The 25,318-nt window shown below is 38.0% G+C and overlaps 1 protein-coding gene and 1 pseudogene across 2 annotated transcripts in view; one reads left to right on the plus strand and one right to left on the minus strand.

Annotated features, from left to right (window-relative positions):
• BTAF1 (B-TFIID TATA-box binding protein associated factor 1) overlaps window positions 1-25,318 on the plus strand; it is a 110,533-nt gene that overhangs the window by 22,462 nt on the left and 62,753 nt on the right. Inside the window, exons 4-8 of the mRNA XM_081104322.1 lie at window positions 110-256; window positions 12,812-12,975; window positions 15,041-15,177; window positions 18,608-18,737; window positions 19,017-19,085. Of these exons, the coding sequence (XP_080960448.1) occupies window positions 110-256; window positions 12,812-12,975; window positions 15,041-15,177; window positions 18,608-18,737; window positions 19,017-19,085 (647 nt within the window). The remainder of the gene's footprint in view (window positions 1-109; window positions 257-12,811; window positions 12,976-15,040; window positions 15,178-18,607; window positions 18,738-19,016; window positions 19,086-25,318) is intronic.
• Window positions 9,412-11,366, minus strand: LOC308529144 (histone chaperone ASF1-like; annotated as a pseudogene). The gene is made up of 2 exons: window positions 11,328-11,366; window positions 9,412-9,983 (listed from the first exon to the last, which is right to left on the minus strand). The product of its transcript is annotated as a histone chaperone ASF1-like (transcript).

Below are 25,318 nucleotides of genomic sequence, written 5' to 3' on the forward strand. Positions count from 1 at the left end.
CCCTTTTACTTTTCTTAAAATATTACCCATCCACCACAAGTAATGCTGTTTTCTTTCATTTTACATTTTGGCTGTGTGATCAAATTAAATATTTTTAAACTTTATCTAGAACCTACTTCAGAAAGTGCTATGGAAGATTCATCTACTACAGATCGATTGAATTTTGACAGATTTGATATATGTAGACTGTTACAACATGGGGCGTCACTATTGGGATCTGCTGGTGCAGAATTTGAAGTACAAGATGAAAAATCAGGTATGTAGTAGTTCTACAGAAGAAAGTCTGAAACACGTGTGTTCAAACTAATTTATCACTTGATATGCTATGTACTAGTCATGCAGAATATAACGTCATGAAATATAAATCAACGAAAGTTTGCAGGAAGGATTTGGAGGTGCTACAAGTGGGAAGATAACCAGAAATACTTGGTCTAAAGCTACCATATGAATATTTTTCTTCCCTTAACTGAATATGTACTATATGTACAGAGTGAGGCAAAAGTAGGTTTACAATTGTTCATATGGAAAAATAATACAATAATTAATAAATAATCTGTGTTTTGTGTACTCACAACTGTAGACCTACTTTTGCCCCACCCTCTATGCATTATTAATGGTACATACTAATATTCAGTAGCTATTTTATCTAATATAGAAATTTTAAATTGTTACCCAAGAGCCTCAATTGAAACGATTTTAAAAGCCAGATTGTGGTAATATTCTCACAATTCTGGAAATCTGAGAGGCTATATGATAGTTTTTATTATGTTTTAAGTATTTAAACAATTGGATCTATTCTTGCTGGTGACCAAGCAAAAACTAAAAATGAAAAATAAATTGTGGCTAGGTAATTATCCCATTATCTTTAAACTTACAGAATCTATCTGGATATAAAATAAATGTTTTGGCCATTCAAGATTGATGCCTTGAGTGGAAAAAACCTTGATGTTTTTAATGGATTTGTAAGTAAATAAATTATTTTTTTGGACTAAAACCAAAACATAACTGTGTTTTGTTGCCAAATAAAGTAATCGTTAGTCAAAGTATATCTATCCAGCTAAGTTAATGAAATTCTCTTTAATTTGTACATATTAAAAAAATTTTAAGTACCCATTCCCTCTTCCTTATATGATTTCTTTTGGAAATATAGTTTAATTATTTTTAGAGAAAATTAGGAAAATTTGCTCAAGTTCCAGAAAAGCAATAGTTTTTCTAATAAGGGAGGTAGAAACTTTTCAACTTGAAAAAATTCTCTAAACAGAAAGTATGCTAACTTACTAAGGTACCCATGAACATTATCAGAGATCTTTGTCCCTAATCCAGGAATAAAAGTACACTAAAAGCCGAAACCGGTTTGGCTCAGTGGATAGAGCGTCGGCTTGCGGACTGAAAGGTCCCAGGTTCGATTCCGGTCAAGGGCATGTACCTGGGTTGCGGGCACATCCCCAGTGGGAGATGTGCAGGAGGCAGCTGATCGATGTTCCTCTCTCATCGATGTTTCTAACTCTCTGTCTCTCTCCCTTCCTCTCTGTGAAAAATCAATAAAATATATTTAAAAAAAAATGTGTTTGGGTCTTACCCCAGAGATGATTCCGATTTAATAGATCTCTGGAGAGCTCTAGGAAATTGTATTTAAAAGAAAAAACTGCACTTGTGACTCTGATATGTAACCAGGATTGGAAACCCCGGAACTCAGTTTTAAATGCTGGTTTGTCACAGCATGCTTATTTAAAACCCTAAAATTGGATTTTCTTTAAATGTCTGTTCATCTTTATTTGTCTGATGTATGTGATGAACACATCCATGATTAGTTTAGGTGCTGGTCTTAGTTTCCTTTGCAGGTATGTAGGTTATTTTTCCCAGTAACTTTCCTTGGAACAAGAGGACTAATTTGGGGCCTACTATTTTTCCTTCTGGATAGAGCAGCCTTAAAATTTTTAAAAAGTAGCTTTATTGAGACATAATTCACATTTTATACAATTTACTCATTTTAAAACTATATAAGTGAATGGTTTTTGGTATATTCACAGATAGGTGCAGTCAATCTTAGAATATTTTCATTACCTCAGGAAGAAACTCCATATCCTTTAGCTAACACCGTTTTACCCCCTACTTTGTTCCTCAGCTTTCTAACCCTGAGTGACTTTTTGTCTCTATAGGTTTGTCTATTCTGGACATTTATTGTAAATTGAATCATAAATATATGGTCTTTGTGACTGGCTTCGTTTACTTAGCAGCAAGTTTCCAAGGTTTATCCATATTGTAGCATATATCAGCACTTCTTTTTTGTTTGTTTGTTAATCCTCACCCAAGTATACTAGTATTTTTCCATTGAATTCTTTTTTTTTTTTTAGAGTGGGACAGAAGAAGGGATAGGGAGGGACAGAGTGGGGGAAGAAAAATAGACAGGAAGAGAGAAACATCGATGTGAAAGAGACACATCTGTTGGGTGCCTCCTACATGTACTCTGCTGGGGATCGAACCTGCAACCCAGCTATGTGCTCTTTACTGGGAATGGAACCCAAAATCCTTTGGTGCACAGGCGGACACTCTAACCACTAAGCAACATCAGCCAGGGCTGCTGCTTTTTAAAAAAAAAAATACGTTTTTATTGATTTCAGAGAGGAAGGGAGAGGGAGAAGAGAGAAACATCAGTGATGAGTGAGAACTGTTGATTGGCTGCCTCCTGCATGCCCATACTGGTGATCTAGCCCACAACCTGGGCATGTGCTCTGACCGGGAATCAAACCGTGACCTCTTGGTTCATAGGTTGACGCTCAACCACTGAGCCATGCCAGCTGGGCTGGGGCTTTGTTTTAAAATAGTTTTTTTTTTTGTTTTTTTTTTCAGTTGATGAGCAGCCTAGCCAGGATCTCTAGCCAATTTTTGGTGTTTACTGTCTTGTTACATCTGTGTTTATACCAGTTTATTTTAATCCTGTCAATTTCTATTGCAAAGGTTAGGGCGTTTCTTATCTCCATTCCAGGGTCGCCAGGTTCTGTCTAGGTCAGGGGTGGACAAACTTTTTGACTCAAGGGCCAGAATGGGTTCTTAAACTGGTCCGGAGGGCCGGAACAAAAGCATGGATGGAGTGTTTGTGTGAACTAATATAAGTTCAAAGTAAACATCATTACATAAAAGGGTACGGTCTTTTTTTTTTTTTTTAGTTTTATTCATTTCAAACGGGCTGGATCCGGCCCGCAGGCCGTAGTTTGCCCACGGCTGGTCTAGGTTCTTTTGCCATGTTCTCTCCCTAGGTTTTGTCTCTAGATTCTGTGTCTAAAATAGTTTTTATTACTGTTATAGGATGTATTCATTTTTTAATTGTGGTAGATAACGTAAAATTTATCATCTTACCCATTTTTTTTTTTATAATAATGAGGACATTTTTTAAAAAAAATATATTTTATTGATTTTTTACAGAGAGGAAGGGAGAGAGATAGAGAATTAGAAACATCGATCAGCTGCCTCCTGCACATCCCCCACTGGGGAAGTGCCCGCAACCCAGGTACATGCCCTTGACCGGAATCGAACCTGGGACCCTTCAGTCCGCAGGCCGATGCTCTATCCACTGAGCCAAACCGGTTTCAGCCATCTTACCCATTTTTAACTGTACATACTGTTCAGTAATATTAAGTCCATTCATATTGTCATGTGGCCAGTCTCCAGACTTTCATCTTAAAACACTAAAACTTTATACCCATTAAACAATTTCCATTACTCCCCCTTTCCCAGCCCCTGGCAACCACTATTCTGTTTTTTGTCTTTATGAATTTGAATACTCTAGGTATTTCATGTAAGTGGAATCATACAGTATTTGTCCTTTTTAATAATTCTGTTTTATATTTTTCTATATATATTTTTTTAGATATTTTTATTGATTTCAGAGAGGAAGAAAGAGGGAGAGAGAGATAGAAACATCAGTGATGAGAGAGAACATTGATTGGCTGCCTCCTGCACACCCCCACTGGGGATCGAGTCCATAATTCAGGCTTGAACCCTTGAATGGAATCAAACCTGGGATCCTTCAGTCTGCAGGCCAATGCTCTGTCCACTGAGACAAATTGGCTAGGGCGTTTCTCCATGTTCTTGACAAAACTTGTTATTAACTGACTTTGATTAATATCCATACTAGTGAGTGAAGTGCTATTTTGTAGTTTTGATTTGCATTTTCCTAATGACTGATAATCATATTGGACATCTTTCATGTCTTTATTGACCATTTGTATATTGTTGGAGAACTGCCTATTCCGATCCTTTGCCCATGGTTTTATTTTACACTAGGGGCCCAGTGCACGAATTCATGCATCTTGAAAGGAACTGTGGGCTGCGAGGCTGCGGTAGGCACAGGGGCGGGTCTAGGCCCATCCTCCACGCCCCTGCCCGGTCCCTCCCACTGTGCCGCCGCCCCCCCCCCCCCCCCCCCCCGTCTCCTGGCAGCCCTGCTCCCGCCGCTCCCATATGCGCTGACAGCACCAGTCTTGCTCATACCCACTGACGGTGCGGAGCGATTGGGGCCGGTGCCAGCAATGGATGTGAGCGGTGTTGGCGCCGTTAGTAGATGCGAGCGGTGGCTGCTGCCCTGATAACCCCTCAGGAGCAGGGGGAGGTGGAAAATCCCCCAGCGGTGATCAGGACCAGCAGCTGCCACTCGCACCCGCTGATGGCGCTGAGTGATCGGAACTGGCGCCGGGCACCAGCAATGGGTATGAGCGGCGCTGTGGTGCTGGCTGCCGGCGCTGGCAGCAGGTGTAAACACCAGGCGGGAACGTGGTGCACGGAAGCAAAGAATTTTCAGTAACCACCAGAGGCTCGCCCCAAAGAGCGACTGGCACCCAGACTTGGTCTGGTGCCCCCACTCACCTGCTCCACTATCTTGCCTCGACTAACTCCCGACATGTTCTGCATATGCCCCCTGGTGGTCAGCGCACCTTGTAGCAATTGGTTGCTTGGTGGTTCCTTTGTTCGGTCTATTTGCATATTAGCCTTGTTTTAAAAAATATATTTTATTGATTTTTTAACAGAAAGGAAGGGAGAGGGAGAGGGATACAGAGTTAGAAACATTGATGAGAGAGAAACATCGATTCAGCCGCCTCCTGCACGCCCCCCACTGGGGACATGCCCGCAACCCAGCCACATGCCCTTGACCGGAATCGAACCTGGGACCCTTCAGTCTGCAGGCCGACACTCTATCTCCCGAGCCAAACTGGTTAGGGCCATATTAGCCTTTTTTATATAGGATTTTTATTTATTTTAAAATCTTTATGTGGTAAGTATTACATATGTCCCCTTTTTTTCTCCCCATTGACTCCTCCTAGTTCACCCCCACCCCCGACCCCACGCCTTCGCCGCACTATTGTCAGTGTCCATGTGTTATATATATCGATGCAAGTTCCTTGGTTGATCTTTTCCCACCCACCCACCCATGTTCGTCATCCCTCTTGAGATTTGACGGTCTGTTCCATGCTTCTGTGTTTCTGGATCTATTTTGTTCAACAGTTTATTTTGTTCATTAGATTCCACATATGAATTGAGATCATGTGATACTTATCTTTCTCTGATTGCCTTATTTCACTTAGCATAATATTCTCCAGGTCCCTCCATGCTATCTCAAAGGGTAAGAGATCCTTCTTTTTTACTGCTGCATAGTATTACATGGTATAAATGTGCCACAGCTTTTTTATCTACTCATCTACTGATGGGCATTTGGACTGCTTCCAGATCTTAGTTATTGTAAATTGTGCTGCTATGAACATAGGGATGCATACATTCTTTCTGATTGGTGTTTCAGGATATACTAGAAGTGGGATCAATGGATGAAATGGCAGTTTCATGTTTAATTTTTTGAGGAAACTCCATACTGTTTTCCATAATGGCTGCACCAGTCTGCATTCCCACCAGCAGTGTACTAGGGTACCCTTTTCTACACATCCTCGCCATCACTTGTCATTTGTTGATATGTTGATGGTAGCCATTCTGACAGGTATGAGGTGATACCTCTTTGTCGTTTTAATTTGCATCTCTCCTTTGCCCATTTTTATTTTATTTATTCTTTATTGATTAAGGTATTACATATATGTCCTTATCCCCCTTTTGCCCCCACCCCCACCCACCCCCACTCATGCCCTCAGCCCTCTGTTGTCTGTGTCCATTGGTTAGGCTTATATGCATGCATACAAGTCTTTTGGTTGAACTCTCCCCCTTACCCCCACCCTCCCCTACTTTCCCTCTGAGGTTTGATGGTTTGATCAATGCTTCTCTGTCTCTGGATCTGTTTTTGTTCATCAGTTTATGTTGTTCACTATATTCCACAAATGAGTGAGATCATGTGATATTTATCTTTCTCTGACTGGCTTATTTCACTTAGCATAATGCTCTCCAGTTCCATTCATGCTATTGCAAGTGGTAAGAATTCTTTCTTTTTTACCACAGCGTAGTATTCCATTGTATAAATGTACCTCCTTTGCCCATTTTTAAGTGGAATATTGTTCTTTATTACTGAGTTGTAAGATATATATTCTAGATATAAACCTTTTGTTTGATATATGATTTACTAACATCTTTTATTTTGTGGGTAGTGTTTTCACTTTTATGATAGTATCCTTTGAAGCACAAAAGTTACTAATTTTGAACAATTCTAGTTATCTTTTTTCCTCTCAAGCTTTTGATGGTATATATAAGACACTATCGCCAAATCTAAGCTCACTTACCCCTACGTTTTCTTCTAAGAGTTTTATAGGTTTAGCCCTTACTATTAGGCATTTGATCCATTTTGAATTAATTTTTGTATGTGTTGTGGGGTTATGGGTCCAATTTAATTCTTTTGCATGTGGCTCTCCTGTTGTCTCAACGCCATTGTTGAAAAGAACTGTTCTTTCCCCCACTGAATTGTCTGCCACCCTTGTTGAAAATCAGTTGGTCATAGACAGTTTTGTTGGATTCTCAACTCTACCTCATAGTCTTGGTTACTCTTGCTTTGTGGTAAGTTTTAAAACCAAGAAGCATGGGCCTCCACTGCTCTCAAAACTGCCTGGTACTGGCACAAGAACAGACATATAGATCAATGGAATAGAATAGAGAACCCAGAAATCGACCCAAACCACTATGCTCAATTAATATTTGACAAAGGAGGCAAGAATATACAATGGAGTCAAGATAGTCTCTTCAGTAAATGATGTTGGGAAAATTGGACAGATACATGCAAAAAAAATGAAACCAGACCACCAACTTATACCATACACAAAAATAAACTCAAAATGGATAAAGGACTTAAATATAAGATGGGAAACCATAAAAATAATTAGAGGAATCCACAGGCAGCAAAATCTCAGACATGCCAAAGCAATTTCTTCACCAACACAGCTCCTAGGGCAGTGGAAACTAAAGAGAAAATAAACAAATGGGACTACATCAAAATAAAAAGCGTTTGCACAGCAAAAGAAACCATCAACAAAACAACAAGGAAGCCCACTGCATGGGAGAACATATTTGCCAATGTTATTACTGATAAGGATTTAATCTCCAACATTTACAGGGAACTCATACAACTTAACATAAGGAAGATAAACAATCCAATCAAAAAATGGGCAACGGACCTAAATAGATAATTTATGAAAGAGAACATAAGGAAGGCCAAGAGACATAAGAAAACATACTCCAAGTCACTAATCATCTGAGAGATGCAAATCAAAACGACAATGAGGTACCATCTCACACCTGTCAGAATGGCTATCATCAACAAATCAAGCGAACGACAAGTGCTGGAGAGGATGCGGAGAAAAAGGAACCCTCGTACACTGCTGGTGGGAATGCAGGCTGGTGCAGCCACTGTGGAGAACAGTATGGAATTTCCTCAGAAAACTAAAAATGGAACTCTTATTTGACCCAGTGATCCTACTTCTAGGAATATATCCCAAGAAACTAGAAACACCAGTCAGAAAGAATATATTCACCCCTATGTTCATAGCAGCACAATTCACCATAGCTAAGATTTGGAAACAGCCTAATTGCCCATCAGCAGATGAGTGGATTAGAAAACTGTGGTACATCTACACAATGGAATAGTACGCTGCAGTAAAAAAGAAGGAATTCTTACCATTGCAACAGCATGAATGGACCTGGAGGGCATTTTGCTAAGCGAAATAAGTCAGAGAAAGATAAATATCACATGATCTAACTCATTTGTGGAATATAATGAACAACATAAACTGATGAACAAAAACAGATCCAGAGACAGAGAAGCATCTATCAGACCATCAAACCTCAGAGGGAAAGTAGGGGAGGGTGGGGGTAAGGGGGAGAGTTCAACCAAAAGACTTGTATGCTGCATATAAGCCTAACCAATGGACACAGACACCAGGGGTTGAGGGCATGAGTGAGGGGATAAGGACACATATGTAATACTTTAATAAAGAAAAAAATTAGCCCTGGCCGGTTTGGCTCACTGGATAGAGTGTCGGCCTGGAGACTGAAGGGTCCCAGGTTCGATTCTGGTCAGGGGCATGTGCCTTGGTTGCGGGCATATCCCCAGTGCGGGGTGTGCGGGAGGCAGCTGATCGATGCTTCTCTCTCATCGATGTTTCTCACTCTCTCTCCCTCTCCCTTCCTCTCTGTAAAAAAGCAATAAAACATTTAAAAAAAAATTAAACTTCGTTCTTTTTTAGTAATGTTGTGGATTTTCTGAATCTTTTGATTTTCTATGTGAAATTTAGGATCAGTTTTTAAATTTTTGCAAAAAAGCTAACAAAATAGGAATTGTGTTGATTCTGTATATAAGTTTTGGAATTATTACTGTCTTGACAATGATCCATGAACACGGAATGTTCCTTAATTTTTTCACCAATATTTTGTAGTTTTCAGAATATAAGTTGTAATTTTTGCTTTTGATGTTGCAAGTAGAATTTTAGAAAATATATTTTTATTGATTTCTGAGAGGAAAAGAAAGGGAGAGAAAGAAACGTCAATGATGAGAGTGAATAATTGACCAACTGCCCCATGCATGTCCCACACCAGGAATCGATCCCTCAACCTGGGCATATGCCCTGACTGGGAATCGAATGGTGACCTCCTGGTTCATAGGTCAGAAGCTCAACCATGGAGCCATATCGGCTGGGCTAGAATTGTTTTCTTAATTTCATTTTTGGGTTGTTTGGTTCTTTCAATCTTTTTTCCCCCCCTCTCTTTATTTTTTTAAAAGTATATATATGTTTTAATCAGATTAGTTTCAGAACAAGTAAAATAACAGAGAAAAAATTACTTTAAAATAGTTGTATTTATAGTCTACGATTTGCTCAAATACTGGCTTTCTTATAAACATTCTACAGGATGTTTTTTAAACAAATTTTTCATATTGTATCTTAGTGTCTATGACTTATGAAATTTTAGGGAAATAGTTCTGGGTGTTTTTATAGCTTAATTTGTACTAAAGAGATGGCAGGTGGTCACATGGCAGTCCATGTGGGATTCTAACATGACATTTAGTGAGTTTTCTGACGTGGACCATCCCTTTGATGCTGAAGGTGTAATGCATCCATTGAAAGAAGTGATTGTAGATTTGGATTGCTGTTTTCTGCATCTTCCAGTTTTTCTGTGTTATCTTCTGAATTAATGTGGAATCGTGTGACTCTGGGATTCGATGCCAAAATGTTCCTTTGAAGCTTAGAAAAGTCTAGTTTTACTGGTGGATTTTCCCTTAATTCTGTCTCGATAATATTCATTACTTACATAATAGCCAAATCTAATAAATTCTGACCTCAATCGGTGCTTGTAATTAGCGCAACTGTTAGACCTATTGCTTCTGCATCTGGAATTAGTCTTGGATTAGGTGCATCAGCCTGAAATACAAACATATGCCTTCTTGTATGAACAGGGCCCACTAAGACAGAGTCTAAAACTTGACCGTATTTTTCACTTTCTGCAGAACCCATATAGATAATTTTTCATTCCAAGTCTTCAGGCAGATCCTTGATGCACTTGAAGGTGATCTTTTTTTATAGTTTCTGTTTCTCTATTGAGGTATCCTATATTTTCATTATTGTGATAGTATCTTCCTTTACATTGAGCATTGTTAAACTCGCAGCTTTAAAATATTGTCATTGCCCTGGTTGATGTGGCTCAGTTAGTGAGTGTCGTCCCATACACTGAAAGGTGGAGGGTTTGATTTGAGTTCAGGCAGGGCACATACTCAGGTTGCAGGTTGGATCTCTGGTTGGGACACGTATAGGAGGCAACTGGTCAAAGTTTCTTTCTCACATTGATGCTTTCCTCTCCCTCCCTCCCTTTCTTTCTCTCCTTTTCTCCCTCCCTCTCTCTATCTCTCCCCACATTTCTCTCTCTAAAATCAATAAAAAATCTTGCCCTCTAATTTCAACATCTGGGTTATCTCAGAGTTTGTCTTTTCTTTGGAGAATGGGTTACATGTTCTTGATTCTTTGTATGTCAGTTAATTTTAGGTTGTATCCCTCACACATGCTGGAATCTGTTATATTCTTCCAGAGTGTTTTGGTTGATTTGGCTTTTGTTGCTTGTTTGTTTTAGCATGCATTTAATTTGGTGAAACTCAAATTACAGATTCCAACAGCTAAAATTTCAGATCAAATTTTAGCTTTAACTGGACTGTGTGGAGTCTGCCCTGTGTGTGCAAAGTTCAGAATTCACCCAGAGATTTGGCTGAGTTTATACAGAATTTGCTGTTTCTCTCTGGCTTTCAAATTTCTGCGTTTTCTCTATCTTCCAGTAGCTGTATTGACCCCTGACTCTTCTCTAATTCTTCAAGCCAGAGAGACTGGGTTTTTTATCCAGCTTTTAGCTGCCCATACACCATGGACTGGGTTTACCCTCAGGTTAAAAACTGCAAAATTGGGAGACTCACCCAGTGCCATGCCCTTCTTCCAGGTATTGACAATTCTCTAAAGGTATATGCCTACTTTTGTACACTTTCCAGTCATTGTCTTCAGGTATTTGTTTTTTTCATATTTTGTCTAGAGCTTATAATCTGTGGAGAGTTAGTCCAATAAGAACTTATTAAAAGCAAATCATTATAGTTTTTAAAATGTTTTTAAAAAAATTTCTAATTTTGGGGAGCCATATCTTGCAATTTAGCTATTTTTAAGCACAAAATTATATCCTATCTAATAAAAGGGTAATATGCAAATCGACCAAACTGCTGAATGACTGGTTGCTATGACGCACATTGACCACCAGGGGCAGATGCTCAACATGGGAGCTATCCCCTGGTGATCAGTATGCTCCCACAGGGGGAGTGCCGCCCAGCCAGAAGCTGGCTCACAGCTGGTGAGCACAGGGGTGGTGGTGGGAGCCTCTCCCACCTCTGCAGCAGCGCTAACGATGTCCGATTGCTGACCCATGGGGAGCGGGCCTAAGCCGTCTATTGGATATAACCTGATGGCTCCTGGATTGTGAGAGGGTGCAGGTGGGCGCTGGGACAGGCATCAGGCCTCTAGTTTTTAAAATAATACCTTTTGATCTGTTTTCCAGTGAAGTAGTACAAGTTTTACTTGGGACATTTAAAATCTGTCTACTTTTATGCCTTATCTTTGTTATTAGGGGTATATCATCTCAGAATACATAAAAGCCTCACTTGGAATAAGCATGTATTTGTTGAGATCTTTTCTGTCAAATAAAACCTAGGTTTTTGTTTTGTTTCTTAGCGTGGTTAGATCTTTCAGAGAATGTACAAGGTATAGTTATACTAAAATAAGATTATATTTTTCCATAGGAATAGATCTCATTTTATTTTATTATTATTTTTTTTAATATATTTTATTGATTTTTTACAGAGAGGAAGGGAGAGAGACAGAGAGTTAGAAACATTGATGAGAGAGAGAAACATCGATCAGCTGCCTCCTGCACATCTCCCACTGGGGATGTGCCCGCAACCAAGGTACATGCCCTTGACCGGAATCGAACCCGGGACCTCTCAGTCCGCAGGCCGACGCTCTATCCACTGAGCCAAACCGGTTTTGGCAAGAATAGATCTCATTTTATATATACTCGATAATTGACAATAGGGCAATGGGAAGTCTCAATGAAAAATATTTTCTAATGGTTAGGTAATGGAGTTTATGACATTAAATTATCCACTATTAAAGACTGATTATGGCTTGCTTATTGTCAGGAGGGGTGTTTTAATTTTAATTTTTTAAAATATATTTTTATTGATTTAGAAAGGAAGGAAGAGGGAGAGAAAGATTGAAACACCAATGATGACAATCATTGATCAGATGCCTCCTGCATGCCCCCTTCATTTTTTAATTTGAGAAAGTAACAAACATGATAAAAATGATTTGGGAACCAAGCCCACAACCCATGCATGTACCCTTGGCTGGAATCGAACCCAGGACCCTTCAGAACCCAGGCCAACACTATTCACTGAGCCAAAGCAGCCAGGGCAGGAGGGGTGTTTTAACAGTTAAAAAATTTTTTTGTATTTTATTTTTTTTAAGTTAGTTTTATTTGAGCTTCTCTTATATTTTTAAAAAATTTTAAATATATTTATTAATTTCAGAGAGGAAGGAAGAGGGAGAGAGATAGAAACATCAACGGTGAGAGAATCATTGATTGGCTGCCCCCTGCATGCCCCCTACTGGGGACCAAGCCTGCAACTCAGGCATGTACCCTTGACCAGAATCGAACCCGGGACCCTTCAGTCCACAGGCTGATGATCTATCCACTGAGCCAAACCAGCTGGGCTTTTTTTGGGGGGAGGGGGTATTTTAATAGAGTCTTATCTTTGTGTATTAGAATACTTCTTAGCTGATTTGGAGGAAATGTATTTCTTTTCTGCTTAAAGGTGAAGTGGATCCTAAAGAGAGGATAGCACGCCAACGAAAACTATTACAGAAGAAACTTGGCCTTAATATGGGAGAAGCCATTGGAATGAGTACTGAAGAACTCTTTAATGATGAAGATTTAGATTATACCCCAACTTCAGCAACCTTTGTAAACAAACAACCTGTAGGTAAAACCTTTATTTGTTTGATTTTAAACAATAGTACAAAGGGCTTGTTTCATTTTGCTATGCAACTGCAATTTTTAAAAAATACTGTCCTTAATTCTGTTCATTGCTAATGTCTTTATAAATTGGGTTTCTGGTGAAAGATTTTAAAGAGATAGAAGTTCAACCTACCTTGTAGAGACTGGACTGTTAGATAAGAGCTGTAGTGGACCTTTTGAAGCCTCTTATGTTGAGAACTCCTAGTTGCACCAGTTGCTCTTTCCTTTGTTCTTTAGCAAAGGGGAAAAAAAAGTAAATGTTTGAGAGAGTGGGATAGTAAGGGCTATCATAGTCAGATATGAATCTAAAATCTTTAGAGCTGTGATTCATTTTTTAATTTGAGAAAGTAACAAACATGATAAAAAGGATTTAAACATTTAAAAAGGATATACAATATGAAGTAAAAGAAGTTTCTTTCCAATAATTGATAGATAGCCATGTCCCCATGCTGCATAGGCAATCCTGTTGTAGTTATTTATGCATCCTTCTGAAATATTCTCTGTGTAGACAAGTATGTGTGCCCTTTTAAGCCATGTTTACGTTTACTGACTTCATGTAACTGAAATATCAATATATACAGATTGATCACATTCTTTTGTAATAGCCTCAGGCTATTTTGTTAGTGGCTTTACCATACTTCTGTTCTGTATTGCCCCTTTTCTCTCTGTTCTTCCAATTTCCAATAGGTGCCTGTGCACTTCTTTTTTTTAATACCCCAGACTCATTATAAGCTGTGGCTTTCTCCTCAGGAACATTAACATACAAGTGAAATACTACCTTTCAGGGGTTCAATACCCTTTCTTCTTGCCCTTGCAATATTCTTTCATGGTTCTGTGAGCCCTGTTAGGATTTCCTGCTTTGCAATCATAAAACCATCTTCTCATTCCCTTGGCCTTGCCCTTTACTTGAGAATGGTCTATTTGCCTTTATAATAATTGTTCTCTTATCCATTAGAATTTGTCAAGTTTATATTTTTAGGGTTAGGGGGTGTGTGTTGATGAATTACCTTTGCAGACAAAGAACAATATTGCACATACTGTAAGGGAAAAGGAAAAGAGTATAAAGAGGCAGAAAATATAGTGACAACCAATAAAGAGTGGAAAGAAGTGAAGTAGAAAAAGGGGTAAATAAAAAAAAATAGAATTAAAGGAGAACAAAAATATAGTACTGTGATCACAGTGTGGTAATTGGGCATGGCGTAAGAAAATGAATGGGCAGGTATATTAGAGAAAATGGTCAGTATACAGAATAGTTGGACATGGGATGGGTAACAGCCAGTTTATGGTTTGAAAGATCCAAATTTGGTTGTAATGGACGTTTGGGAGGAGTTACTGCTGCATTAGCTCATTACTGCTCCATTGCCTTATATGTGCACCAATGGTCCCTGGATCAAGACTGTAGCATGGGATCCATACCAGTGGCCTTAATTGGTTGTAGAATGGTAAATTTCATTTGAATCTTAAGTGGCAGAAAGGATCTTTAGGCTTGGGCTGAAAGCATTTCTAACTTCACAGTCTTTATAATGTCTCCCATGAATGGAGAAGAGATTCAAAAAACAGTAGGCAGTGAGTGCTTTAGAAGAAGAGTGCTTATTGGGGTAAGTTGACTGTAGGATGCTGGACCAATCACTTCTGGCTATAATTTTTAAAATATTTTTCAGCAGATGATAATTATCAGTTTCTTGCATTGACATTCTTTATTCTTAAAATTTTTGATTTGTATTATGGTTATTTTGAAATCTTATGTCTTTTTTGTGGGTTAGGATCATACATTTGTGTCACATCCATGACATAAGAAAAATTAAGAAACATGAGCATCTGTTAGGATTTGGAAGAACAGGGAAAAAGGAAGAAGAGAGTGAAATTATTGTACAGCCATACAGTGGAATAGCATGAAGCTCTCAAAAAAAAAATGTGGTCAATTTGTATATAGTGAAATTTATAGACATACTCCTCTTTTGAGGCTGAGACTATGGATATTTATTTTGACTTCTTTAGTTCAAACTCTGTTCTTTTATTCTTTTAGACTCTCCAGGCAGCTGAACTTATTGACTCAGAATTTCGAGCAGGAATGAGCAATAGACAAAAGAATAAAGCTAAAAGAATGGCCAAGTTATTTGCAAAACAGAGATCCAGGGATGCAGTGGAAACCAATGAGAAGAGGTAGAAATCTTTTTCTGCTACTCATTTAAAATAGTACTGCTATATAGCTTAAATCTGTGTCTGCTTGATCTCTAAAACATTTTGCTGACATTGTCTCTAGCTGTGGAGTACCGTTTGAATTATCTTGCTCAACTGTCAGAGTATTTACTATTATAGGGACTAGGACAGGGCTGGGCAAACTTTTTGATTCGAGGGCCACAATGGGTTCTTAAACTGGACCGGAGGGCCGGAACAAAAGCATGGATGGAGTGTTTGTGTGAACTAATATAAATTCAAAGTAAACATCATTACATCAAAGGGTACGGTCTTTTTTTTTTTTAGTTTTATTCATTTCAAAAGGGCCGGATCCGGCCCGCGGGCCGTAGTTTGCCCACGGCTGGACTAGGACAACTTCCCAGAAAAATCTGCATGCAGATGTTTTCCTTACTAATTATGAACTCTGAACGAGGGCTGAAGGTCTTCCAAGAGGAGCACATTTCAGGCAGATGCAACAGTATAAATGCCTTAATCATGGAGTATCCAGGAAATAGAAAGAAGGGCCATATAGCCAGGATGAGTGGATGGAAATGAGAGTAGTAAAGAGTGAAGTCAGAAAGATGATGATGTAAGGCAGTGGTCGGCAAACTCATTAGTCAACAGAGCCAAATATCAACAGTACAACGATTGAAATTTCTTTTGAGAGCCAAATTTTTTAAACTTAAACTATATAGGTAGGTACATTGTTATTAACTTAATTAGGGTACTCCTAAGGCTTAGGAAGAGCCACACTCAAGGGCCCAAAGAGCCGCATGTGGCTCGCGAGCCACTGTTTGCCGACCACGGGTGTAAGGGCTACAAGTTAAGAAGAGTGCATTAGTAAAATGAGAACTATTATAGTATTACATTGCCTGTTTCTTAGGCTGGAGGCTAAACCAAATAACAGGTAATAATTATGTCTTGTCTACCTAACTTGTTGTAGGAAAGAACTCTATGGTTGAACTCATGATCCTCACGTTTTTGTTTTTTCTTTTTTCTCTCATGTTCTTAATGAGTCAATAAAAGTGGTATCTGTGCATGGGTTGGAGCAGCATTTCTCAAAGGGTGGTTTAAAACAACCCCCTTCAGAAGCACTTGAGGGACTTGTTAAAATGCAGGATCTTGGGCCCCATTCAGCTCTATTATATCAGAATTTTTAGTGGTATTCAAGAAGTGCTTGAGTAAATGATGAATTAAACACAAGAGCCTATAAAAATGTTTGTTGCAGATGGCAACCTTTTGACATTTTCCCCATCTATATAAAGCTAAAAAATAAGTGTTTACAGTGTTTATTTAACCCCTAGAGTGCCGGGAGCGCGATCGCGCACCTCCTGTCTTTCGCCAAAAGTGCCGGGAGCGCAATAGCAGTGTCACTATTAGATGCTAGTAGTTCACTCTTTATGTGGGAAAAAAAATTTAAAAACCTTAACTCAAACTGCCTTGGCAATTTTAGCATAGTTCCTAGGATATTGGTTGGCACTCAAAGGGTTAAAAGCTAGGCACAGTAAAGGACAAATAATAAACATCTAGTTGGTATAAATTTTTATATGGGATTATTTTATTTTTTAAGTATAGAGTCTTTATTGCTTGTAGTTAACAAGATTTTTTAAGTTAACTTCATTAGGATTGTATGGTAACTAGCAATTGTTTCAACTGGCTTTTATTTATATAAGCACTTTTAGCCAAATATTTGAATATTGGAAATATTAGATCTTATTTTTCAGATTTGTGTTTCATTCATTCCATGAATACTTACTGAATATCTTCTATGTGCCAGATACTGTACTAGGCACTCAACATACAGTAGTGAATAAAATAGATAAAAGATTTCTGTTTTTTGGAGCTTACATTCTAGAGCAGGGTTCTGGCCTTGCCATGGCAACCACAGGTGGGACTCGAAATTCAATAAATCTAGGAACTTTTTTCATAGCAACATAAATTTATATTAAGTGAATTATGTCATAACTATCTGAATGGCCCTTGGCCAAAAAAAAAAAAAAAAGGTTCCCCACCCTGTGCTAGAGGGAAAGATGTGAAATAAATAAATCACATGTTAATAAGAATTAAGAAGGAAAAAAGTGAAACGTTTTGGGGTAGAGAGTTTAAAATTTAAATAGACCGATCAAGGAGGGATTCACAGAGTTGACTTTTCGGGATCTGAAAGAATCCTTACTTCTTTCCACATAGAGGGAATAGCAAGGGCAAATGCCTGGAAGTAGAAATGTGCCCAACTAATTCAAGGACTGTAAGGTGACCAATGTGGCTAGATTGGAGAGAATTAGAGTAAAAACAATAAGGAGTGAGATTAGAAAGGCTCAGATTTCATTCATCACCTTATAGAAAATATAGTTGGCCAAAGAAATTACACCATTAAGATGGGGGCAGTATTTACAGAAAATGATGCTGTATATACCTTGACGGTGCTAATTTGTTCCTTTCCGTTAATTCAGAATAGTTTTACTTGTCTTCTCCTTTGTAATATTTTGTTATGAAGCCAGCCTCAATATTTTTGGTCCTTTAGTCATAAAATAACATTCCTCATATTTTTTGGAAACATTTTTATTGATCAGTTGTCTTATCTCTATGTTTTTCAAGAACTAATAAAATTATAGTGTGTCACTCAATATATTTTTTCCTGAGTACAGAAGCCTAAAAAAGTTATGCTTGGCCAGATTTAGGTTGTTAGACCAAGGGAGTTTGAGAGAAGCTGGTTCTAGAAAGGCAAAAAACAAAGACTTGTTAAATTTGAAAGTAAAAATTAATTGGCTATTTTATATTCATCAATAAGGATATATTTTTGCTCAAAAATTTTAAGTAGTTAATTAAAAAATTTTTTTTATTTATTTCAGAGAGGAAGGGAGAGGGAGAGAGAATTAGAAACTTCAATGATGACAGAGAATCACTGATCGGCTGCCTTCTGCTTGCCCCCCATCGGGGATCGAACCCGCAACCCGGGCATGTGCCCTGACTGGGAATCGAACTGTGACCTTCTAATTCAGGGGTGGGCAAACTTCTTGACTCGAGGGCCACAATGGGTTCTTAAACTGGACCGGAGGGCCGGAACAAAAGCATGGATGGAGTGTTTGTGTGAACTAATATAAATTCAAAGTAAACATCATTACATAAAAGGGTACGGTCTTTTTTTTTTTTTAGTTTTATTCATTTCAAACGGGCTGGATTCGGCCCACGGGCCGTAGTTTGCCCACGGCTGTTCTAATTCATAGGTCGATGCTCAACCACTGAGCCATACCGACTCAGTGGTTAAGTGGTTAATTTTTGTTATTTGATATATGAAATTATAAATAAATCATAAGAATATGACAAAATATTTGTTCAAATGATGGGTTTTCTTACATTTATTGTGGTTCACATTATCCTTATTCACGTTTCAAACAGTGATTTTATTTTTTTTTAGCAATGATAGCACTGACGGAGAACCAGAAGAAAAGAAACGAAAAATATCAAATGTTGTTATTAATCAGTCTGCAAATGATTCCAAAGTCTTGATTGATAATGTTCCAGACAGTTCTTCCTTAATTGAAGAGGTACTATTGAAATGCCCTAAAGTGTCCTTTGAAATTATTTATAATTTTTTCATACTAATGTGTCAGTAGATAGTATTTAATAATCTGTCAAATGAAATAAATTATATTAAAAATCTTATTCCTTTACTTCATTAATAGCAATTTTAATTATTTAAACATGTTAAGACCTGACTATTATTATTATACCGCTACATAAATACACTTTATTAAATTACTTAAATTATTAGCATAAAATAGACCTTTTGAATTAGTAGTAATATTGTGTGTGTTTTTATTTAGACAAATGAATGGCCTTTGGAAAGCTTTTGTGAAGAACTTTGCAATGACCTTTTTAATCCTTCCTGGGAGGTATGATCTCTTTCTTTCTTTCTTTTTTTTAACCTATTTTATTTATTTATTTTTTTAGGTATTACTTTTTTAATTGAATTTATTGGGGTGACATTGGTTAATAAAATTATATAGGCTTCAGGTATACAGTTCTATAATACATCATCGTATATTGTATTGTGTATTCATCACCTCAAGTCAAGTGTTTATTTAGGTTCTTTGCCCATTTTATATTGGATTAGTTTTTTTTTCTTTTTGGTGTTGAGTTTTTTTAAGTTCTTTATAAATTTTACCCTCTTACCATACTGTTGTCTGTGTCTCAAGGTTGTTGTTTGCTTAATCCCTTCAACTTGTCCTGGACCATTTGGTTCAGTGGGTAGAGCATTGGCCTGCGGAATGAAGGGTCTTGGATTTGATTCCAGTCAAGGGCACGTACCTCAGTTGCAGGCTCGATCCCGGCCCCGGTTGGGGTTTGTTCTGGAGGCAATCTGTTGATATGTTTCTCTGACATTGATGTTTCTCTCTGTGTTGCTCCCCCTCCCTTTCACTCTCTAAAAATCAATGGAAAAATATCCTTGGGTATTAACAAATTAAAAAAAAAAAAAATCCCTTCAACTTGTCCACCCAGCCCCGCAAACCATCTCTTCTCTGACAGTCGTCAGTCTATTCTCTGTATCTGAGCCTATTTCTATTTTATTTATTAGTTTATTTTATTCATTAGATTCTGCATATATGTAAGTGAAATCATATGGTACTTGTCTTTCTCTGACTAGCTTATTTCACTTAGCATAATATTCTCCAGTTCCATCCATACTGTTGTAAAAGATAAGATTTTCTTCTTTTTTTATGGCTGAGTAGTATTCCATTGTGTATCACAGCTTTTTTATTCACTCATCTGCTAATGGGCACTTGGGCTGCTTCCAAATCTTGGCTATTGTAAAACAACACTGTGGTGAACATAGAGATGCATATAGTCTTTATAATTAGTGATTTGGGTTTCTTGGAATATAGTCCCAGAAGTGGAATTGGTGGGTCATAAGGCAGTCCCATTTTTAATTATTTGAGTTACCTCCATACTGCTTTCACAGTAGCTGCACCAGTCTGCATTTCTATCAGCAGTGCACGAGGGTTCCCTTTTCTTCACATCCTAGCCAGCACTTGTTTGTTGATTTATTGATGATAGCCATTCTAACAGGTGTTAGGTGATATCTCATTATGGTTTTAATATGCATTTCTCTGATGATTAGTGATGTTGAGCATCTTTTCATATGTCTATTCACCATCTGTATGTCCTCTTTGGAGAAGTGTGTGTTTAGGTTCTTTGCCCATTTTATATTGGATTAGTTTTTTTTTTTTTGGTGTTGAGTTTTTTTTTAAGTTATTTATAAATTTTAGATATTAACCCCTTACCAAATTTATCATTGGCGAATATGTTCTCCCATTCAATGGGTTGTCTTTTTGTTTTGTTGATGTTTTCCTTTGCTGTGCAAAAACTTTTTAAGTTTTATGTAATCCCATTTGTGTTTTTTGTTTGTTTCCCTTACCCAAGGCAATATATCAAGAAAGATATTGCTACATGAAACATCTGAGATTTTACCACCCATATTTCCTTCTAGGATTTTTATGGTTTTGAGTCTAACATTTAAGTCTCTAATTCATTTTTAGTTTATTCTTGTGTATGGTGTAAAAAGGTGATATCGTTTCTTTCTTTCTTTCTTTTTTTTTTTTTTTTTGCACATTATCTGTCCAATTTTCCCAACACTGTTTACTGAATAGACTACCTTTACCCCATTGTATGTTCTTGCCTCCTGTGTCAAATATTAATTAACCATAAAGGTTTGGGTTTATTTCTGGGCTCTCTATTCTGTTCCATTGATCTATATGTCTGTTTTTATGCCAGTACCATACTTTTTTTTCCCATACTGTTTGGTTTTTAATCTGTATTGTTCTAAGTATTACATATGCCCCTCCTTCCCCCCCCCCCCCCCACCTCCAGCCCGCCCTCTTGCCCCAGTCAGCTATTGTCTGTGTCCATGGGTTATGAATATATGCATGTAAGTTCTTTGGTTGATCACCTCCCATCCACCCATACCATACTGTTTTGATTACTATGGCCTTGTAGTATAGTTTGATATCAGGTAGCATGATTCCTCCAACTTTGTTCTTTCTCAAGATTGCTGTGGCTATTTGGGGTCTTTTGTGATTCCATGTAAACTTTTGGAATATTTTTCTAGTTCTATAAAATATGCCACTGGTATCTTGATAGGAATTGCTTTGAATCTATAGATTGCTTTTGGTTAGTATGGACATTTTAATGATGTTAATTCTTGCTATCCATGGACGTGGTATATGCATATATATATATATATATATATAGCTTCAATTTCTTTCTTTAATGTCTGATAATTTTCCGAATACATGTCTTTTACATCCTTGGTAAAATTTATCCCTAGGTATTTTTAAAACTTTTTATGCAGTTGTAAATGGGATTGTTTTCTTAGTTTCCCTTTCTGGTAGTTCATTTGTGTATAAAAATGCACCTGATTTCTATAGATTTATTTTATATCCTCTACTTGACTGAATTCATTTATCAGTTCCAGTAGTTTTTGGTGGAATCTTTAGGTTCTCTCTATATAATATCATGTCACCTGCAAATACTAACAATTTTACTTCTTCCTTTCCAATTTGCATGCTTGTTATTTCTTCTTGTCTGATTGCGGTGGCTAGGACTTCCAGTACTAACTATTGAATAAGAGTGATGAAAATAGGCATACCTGCCTTGTTCCCAATCTTAAGGAAAATGCTTATAGTTTTTGCCCATTGAGTATAATATTGCTGTGGGTTTGTCATATATGGCTTTTATTATGTTGAGATATGCTTCCTCTGTTCCCATTTTGCTGAGAGTTTTTATCATAAATGGGTGCTGGCTTTTATCAAATGCTCTCTCTGCATCTATTGATATGATCATATGATTTTTTGTCCTTCAATTTGTTTATGTGGTATATATATCACATTTATTGATGTGTGGATATTGTACCAACTTTGCATCTCCGGAATAAATCCCATTTGATCATGGTGCATGAACTTTTTAATGTATTGCTGAACCTGGTCTGCTAATATTTTGTTAAAGATTTTAGCATCTATGTTCATTAGGGATATTGGCCTATAATTTTTTTTCTTTGTAGTGTCTATACCTAGTTTTTGAAAATATTGGCTTTGTAAGATGCGCTTGGAAGACGTCTTCCCTCCTCTTGAACTTTTTGGAATAGTTTGAAAAGGATAGGTGTTAGTTCTTCTTTGAGTGTTTGGTAAAATTCACCTGTGAAGTCATCCAGTCTAGGACTTTCATTTGTCAGGAATTTTTTTTTTTATTACTGCTTCTATTTCATTAGTTGTAATCTGTTTATTTAGATTTTGTGATTCTTCCTGATTCAGTTTTGGAAGACTGTGTGTTTCTAGAAATTTATCCATTTCTTCTAGATTGTCCAATTGTATTTCTTTGGTGTCAGTCATTACTTCTCTTTTCTTCCTATTTTATTTATCTGTGTTCTCTCTTATTCTTGATTTATTCTGGTTAAAGGTTTGTCAGTCTTGTTTGTCTTTAAAAAACCCCACAAAAAACACACCCAGCTCTTGGTTTCATTGCTCTTTTGTACTTTTTTAGATTATTTTATTTACTTCTGCTCTGATCTTTATTCCTTCCTTCTACATACTTTGGGCTTTGTTGTTATTTTTCTAGTTCCTTTAAATTTAAAGTTAGATTATTTATTTGAGTTTTTTCTTATTTCCTGAGGTAGGCCTGTAATGCTATGAATTTCTGTTTTAGGACTGCTTTCACTGTGTCCCATAGATTTTGGGTTGTTGTGTTCTCATTTTCATTTATTTCAAGGTATCTTTTGATTTTTTCCTTGTTCTCATTGTTTAGTAACCTGTTATTTAGCCTCCATGTCTTTGTCTGTTTTTCATTTTTTTTCTTGTGATTGATTTCTAGTTTTACACCATTACGGTCAGAAGATGCTTGATACGATTTCACTCATCTTAAATTTTTTTTTAATTAAATCTTTATTTTTCAGATTATTACAGTTGTTCCTCTTTTTCCCCCCATAGCTCCCCTCCACCCATTTCCCACACCCCCCCCTCCGCCTTCATCCCCCCCCACTGTCCTCATTCATAGGTGCACAATTTTTGTTCAGTCTTTTCCCGCATCCCCCACACCCCTTCCCCCCCCCCAAGAATAGTCAGTCCACTCCCTTTCCATGCCCCTGATTCTATTATAATCACCAGTTTATTCTATTCATCAGATTATTTATTCACTTGATTTTTAGATTTATTTATTGATAGATGTGTATTTGTTGTTCATAGTTTGTATCTTTACCTTTTTCTTCTTCTTCCTCTTCTTAAAGGATACCTTTCAGCATTTCATATAATACTGGTTTAGTGGTGATGAACTCCTTTACCTTTTCCTTATCTGTGAAGCTCTTTATCTAACCTTCAATTCTGAATGATAGCTTTGCTGGATAAAGTAATCTTGATTGTAGGTTCTTGGTATTCATCACTTTGAATATTTCTTGCCATTCCCTTCTGGCCTGCAAAGTTTCTGTTGAGAAATCAGCTGACAGTCGTATGGGTATTCCCTGGTAGGTAACTGAGTTTCTTTCTCTTGCTGCTTTTAAGATTCTCTCTTTGTCTTTTGCTCTTGGCATTTTAATTATGATGTGTCTTGGTGTGGTCCTCTTTGGATTCCTTTTGTTTGGGGTTCTCTGCGATTCCTGGACCTGTAAGTCTATTTCTTTCACCAGGTAGGGGAAGTGTTCTGTCATTATTTCTTCAAATAGGTTTTCAATATCTTGCTCTCTCTCTTCTTCTGGCACCCCTATAATTCGGATGTTGGTACACTTGAATCTGTCCCAGAGGCTCCTTACACTATCTTGATATTTTTGGATTCTTTTTTCATTTTGCTTTTCCGGTCGGTGTTTTTTGCTTCTTCATATTTCACATCTTTGACTTGATTCTTGCGATCCTCTAGTCTGCTGTTGGGAGTCTGTATAATATTCTTTATTTTAGTCAGTGTATGCTTAATTTCTAGTTGGTCCTTTATCACAACCTCGAGGGTCTCATTAGATTTCTTGAGGGTTTCATTAAGTTTATCGGTGGTTTCTAGAAAATTCTTGAAAAACCTTAAAAGTGTGGTTTTGAACTCTATGTCCAGTAGTTTGCTTTCCTCCATTTCTTTCATTTGTGTCCTGTTTCTTTGTCTCCGCATTTTTTTATGCTTTGCTGTATCAAAAGAGTGGCTTTCTGTGCTAGGTGTCCTATAGGGCCCAGTGGCTCATCCTCCCCAATTACCTGAGGTAGACACTCTTGGCTCACCCCTTTGTGGGCTTTGTGCACAGTCTTGTTGTAGTTAAGCCTTAATTGTTGTAGGTAACACTGGGAGGGATTGACCTCTAGGCCAATTGGCTGTGAGAATCAGCTGTGTCTGCAGTGGGAGAACTTCTGTGCTGGAGACACCCCTCCGGGGCAAGACTTGCTTCAATGGGGCTTTGGTGCTCACTGAGTCTGCCCCCTGAGTGTGTCCTTTATGGATCCGAGGAGCTGCAATCTGGATGGTCCCACTCAGCACACTGGCTCCTGGATCTCTAAGGAGGTGGTAATCTAGCCTTTGCCTGAGGCTACCCAGCAGGAGCCAGCTGTGACGCAATGCAAGTTGCCCTGGGGCCTTGGACCAACTGCAGTTTGTTAGGTAATTATCAGATTGCAAAGGGCCAGGCCTTTTATATGCAAAAGCCTCTGAGCATGGCTTAGGCAGGCCGGGGTCACAGGGGATCAACAGGGCGGAGCAAGCAGTTATGGCTGCTCTCAGTCCTGCCCTTAGAGGCCCTGCTTCTCAGTGTCCCGGCAATCGCTGCAAGCACATCCGAGAGAAAGCTGCCCTTGAGTTCCGACCGATGCCAGACAGTCCAGTTTCTCCTGTATGAGTCTGGGTCCCCAGAGACTTGCCCAGAACTGGAGCTCAGAGCTTGAGACTCCCTCCCTATTGAAAAAGACAACCATGTCCTCAGCCGCCAGCCCTCTCCGCATGCGCCTCTGTACCTCTGTATTTTACTCCCGCTCCACACCTCCTCTGAGTCTCGGTATGCTTTTCTCTTTCCTCCTAGTTGTAGAATTTCCACTCAGCCAGCCTTCCTGTGGTTCTGGATGATGTCCGTTCTGTCTTTTAGTTGTATTTTTGAAGTTGTTGTGGGAGACAGCAA

The sequence above is a fragment of the Myotis nattereri genome (genome assembly GCF_964212035.1).
Source record: "Myotis nattereri genome assembly, chromosome: 13".
Lineage (NCBI taxonomy): Eukaryota > Metazoa > Chordata > Mammalia > Chiroptera > Vespertilionidae > Myotis > Myotis nattereri.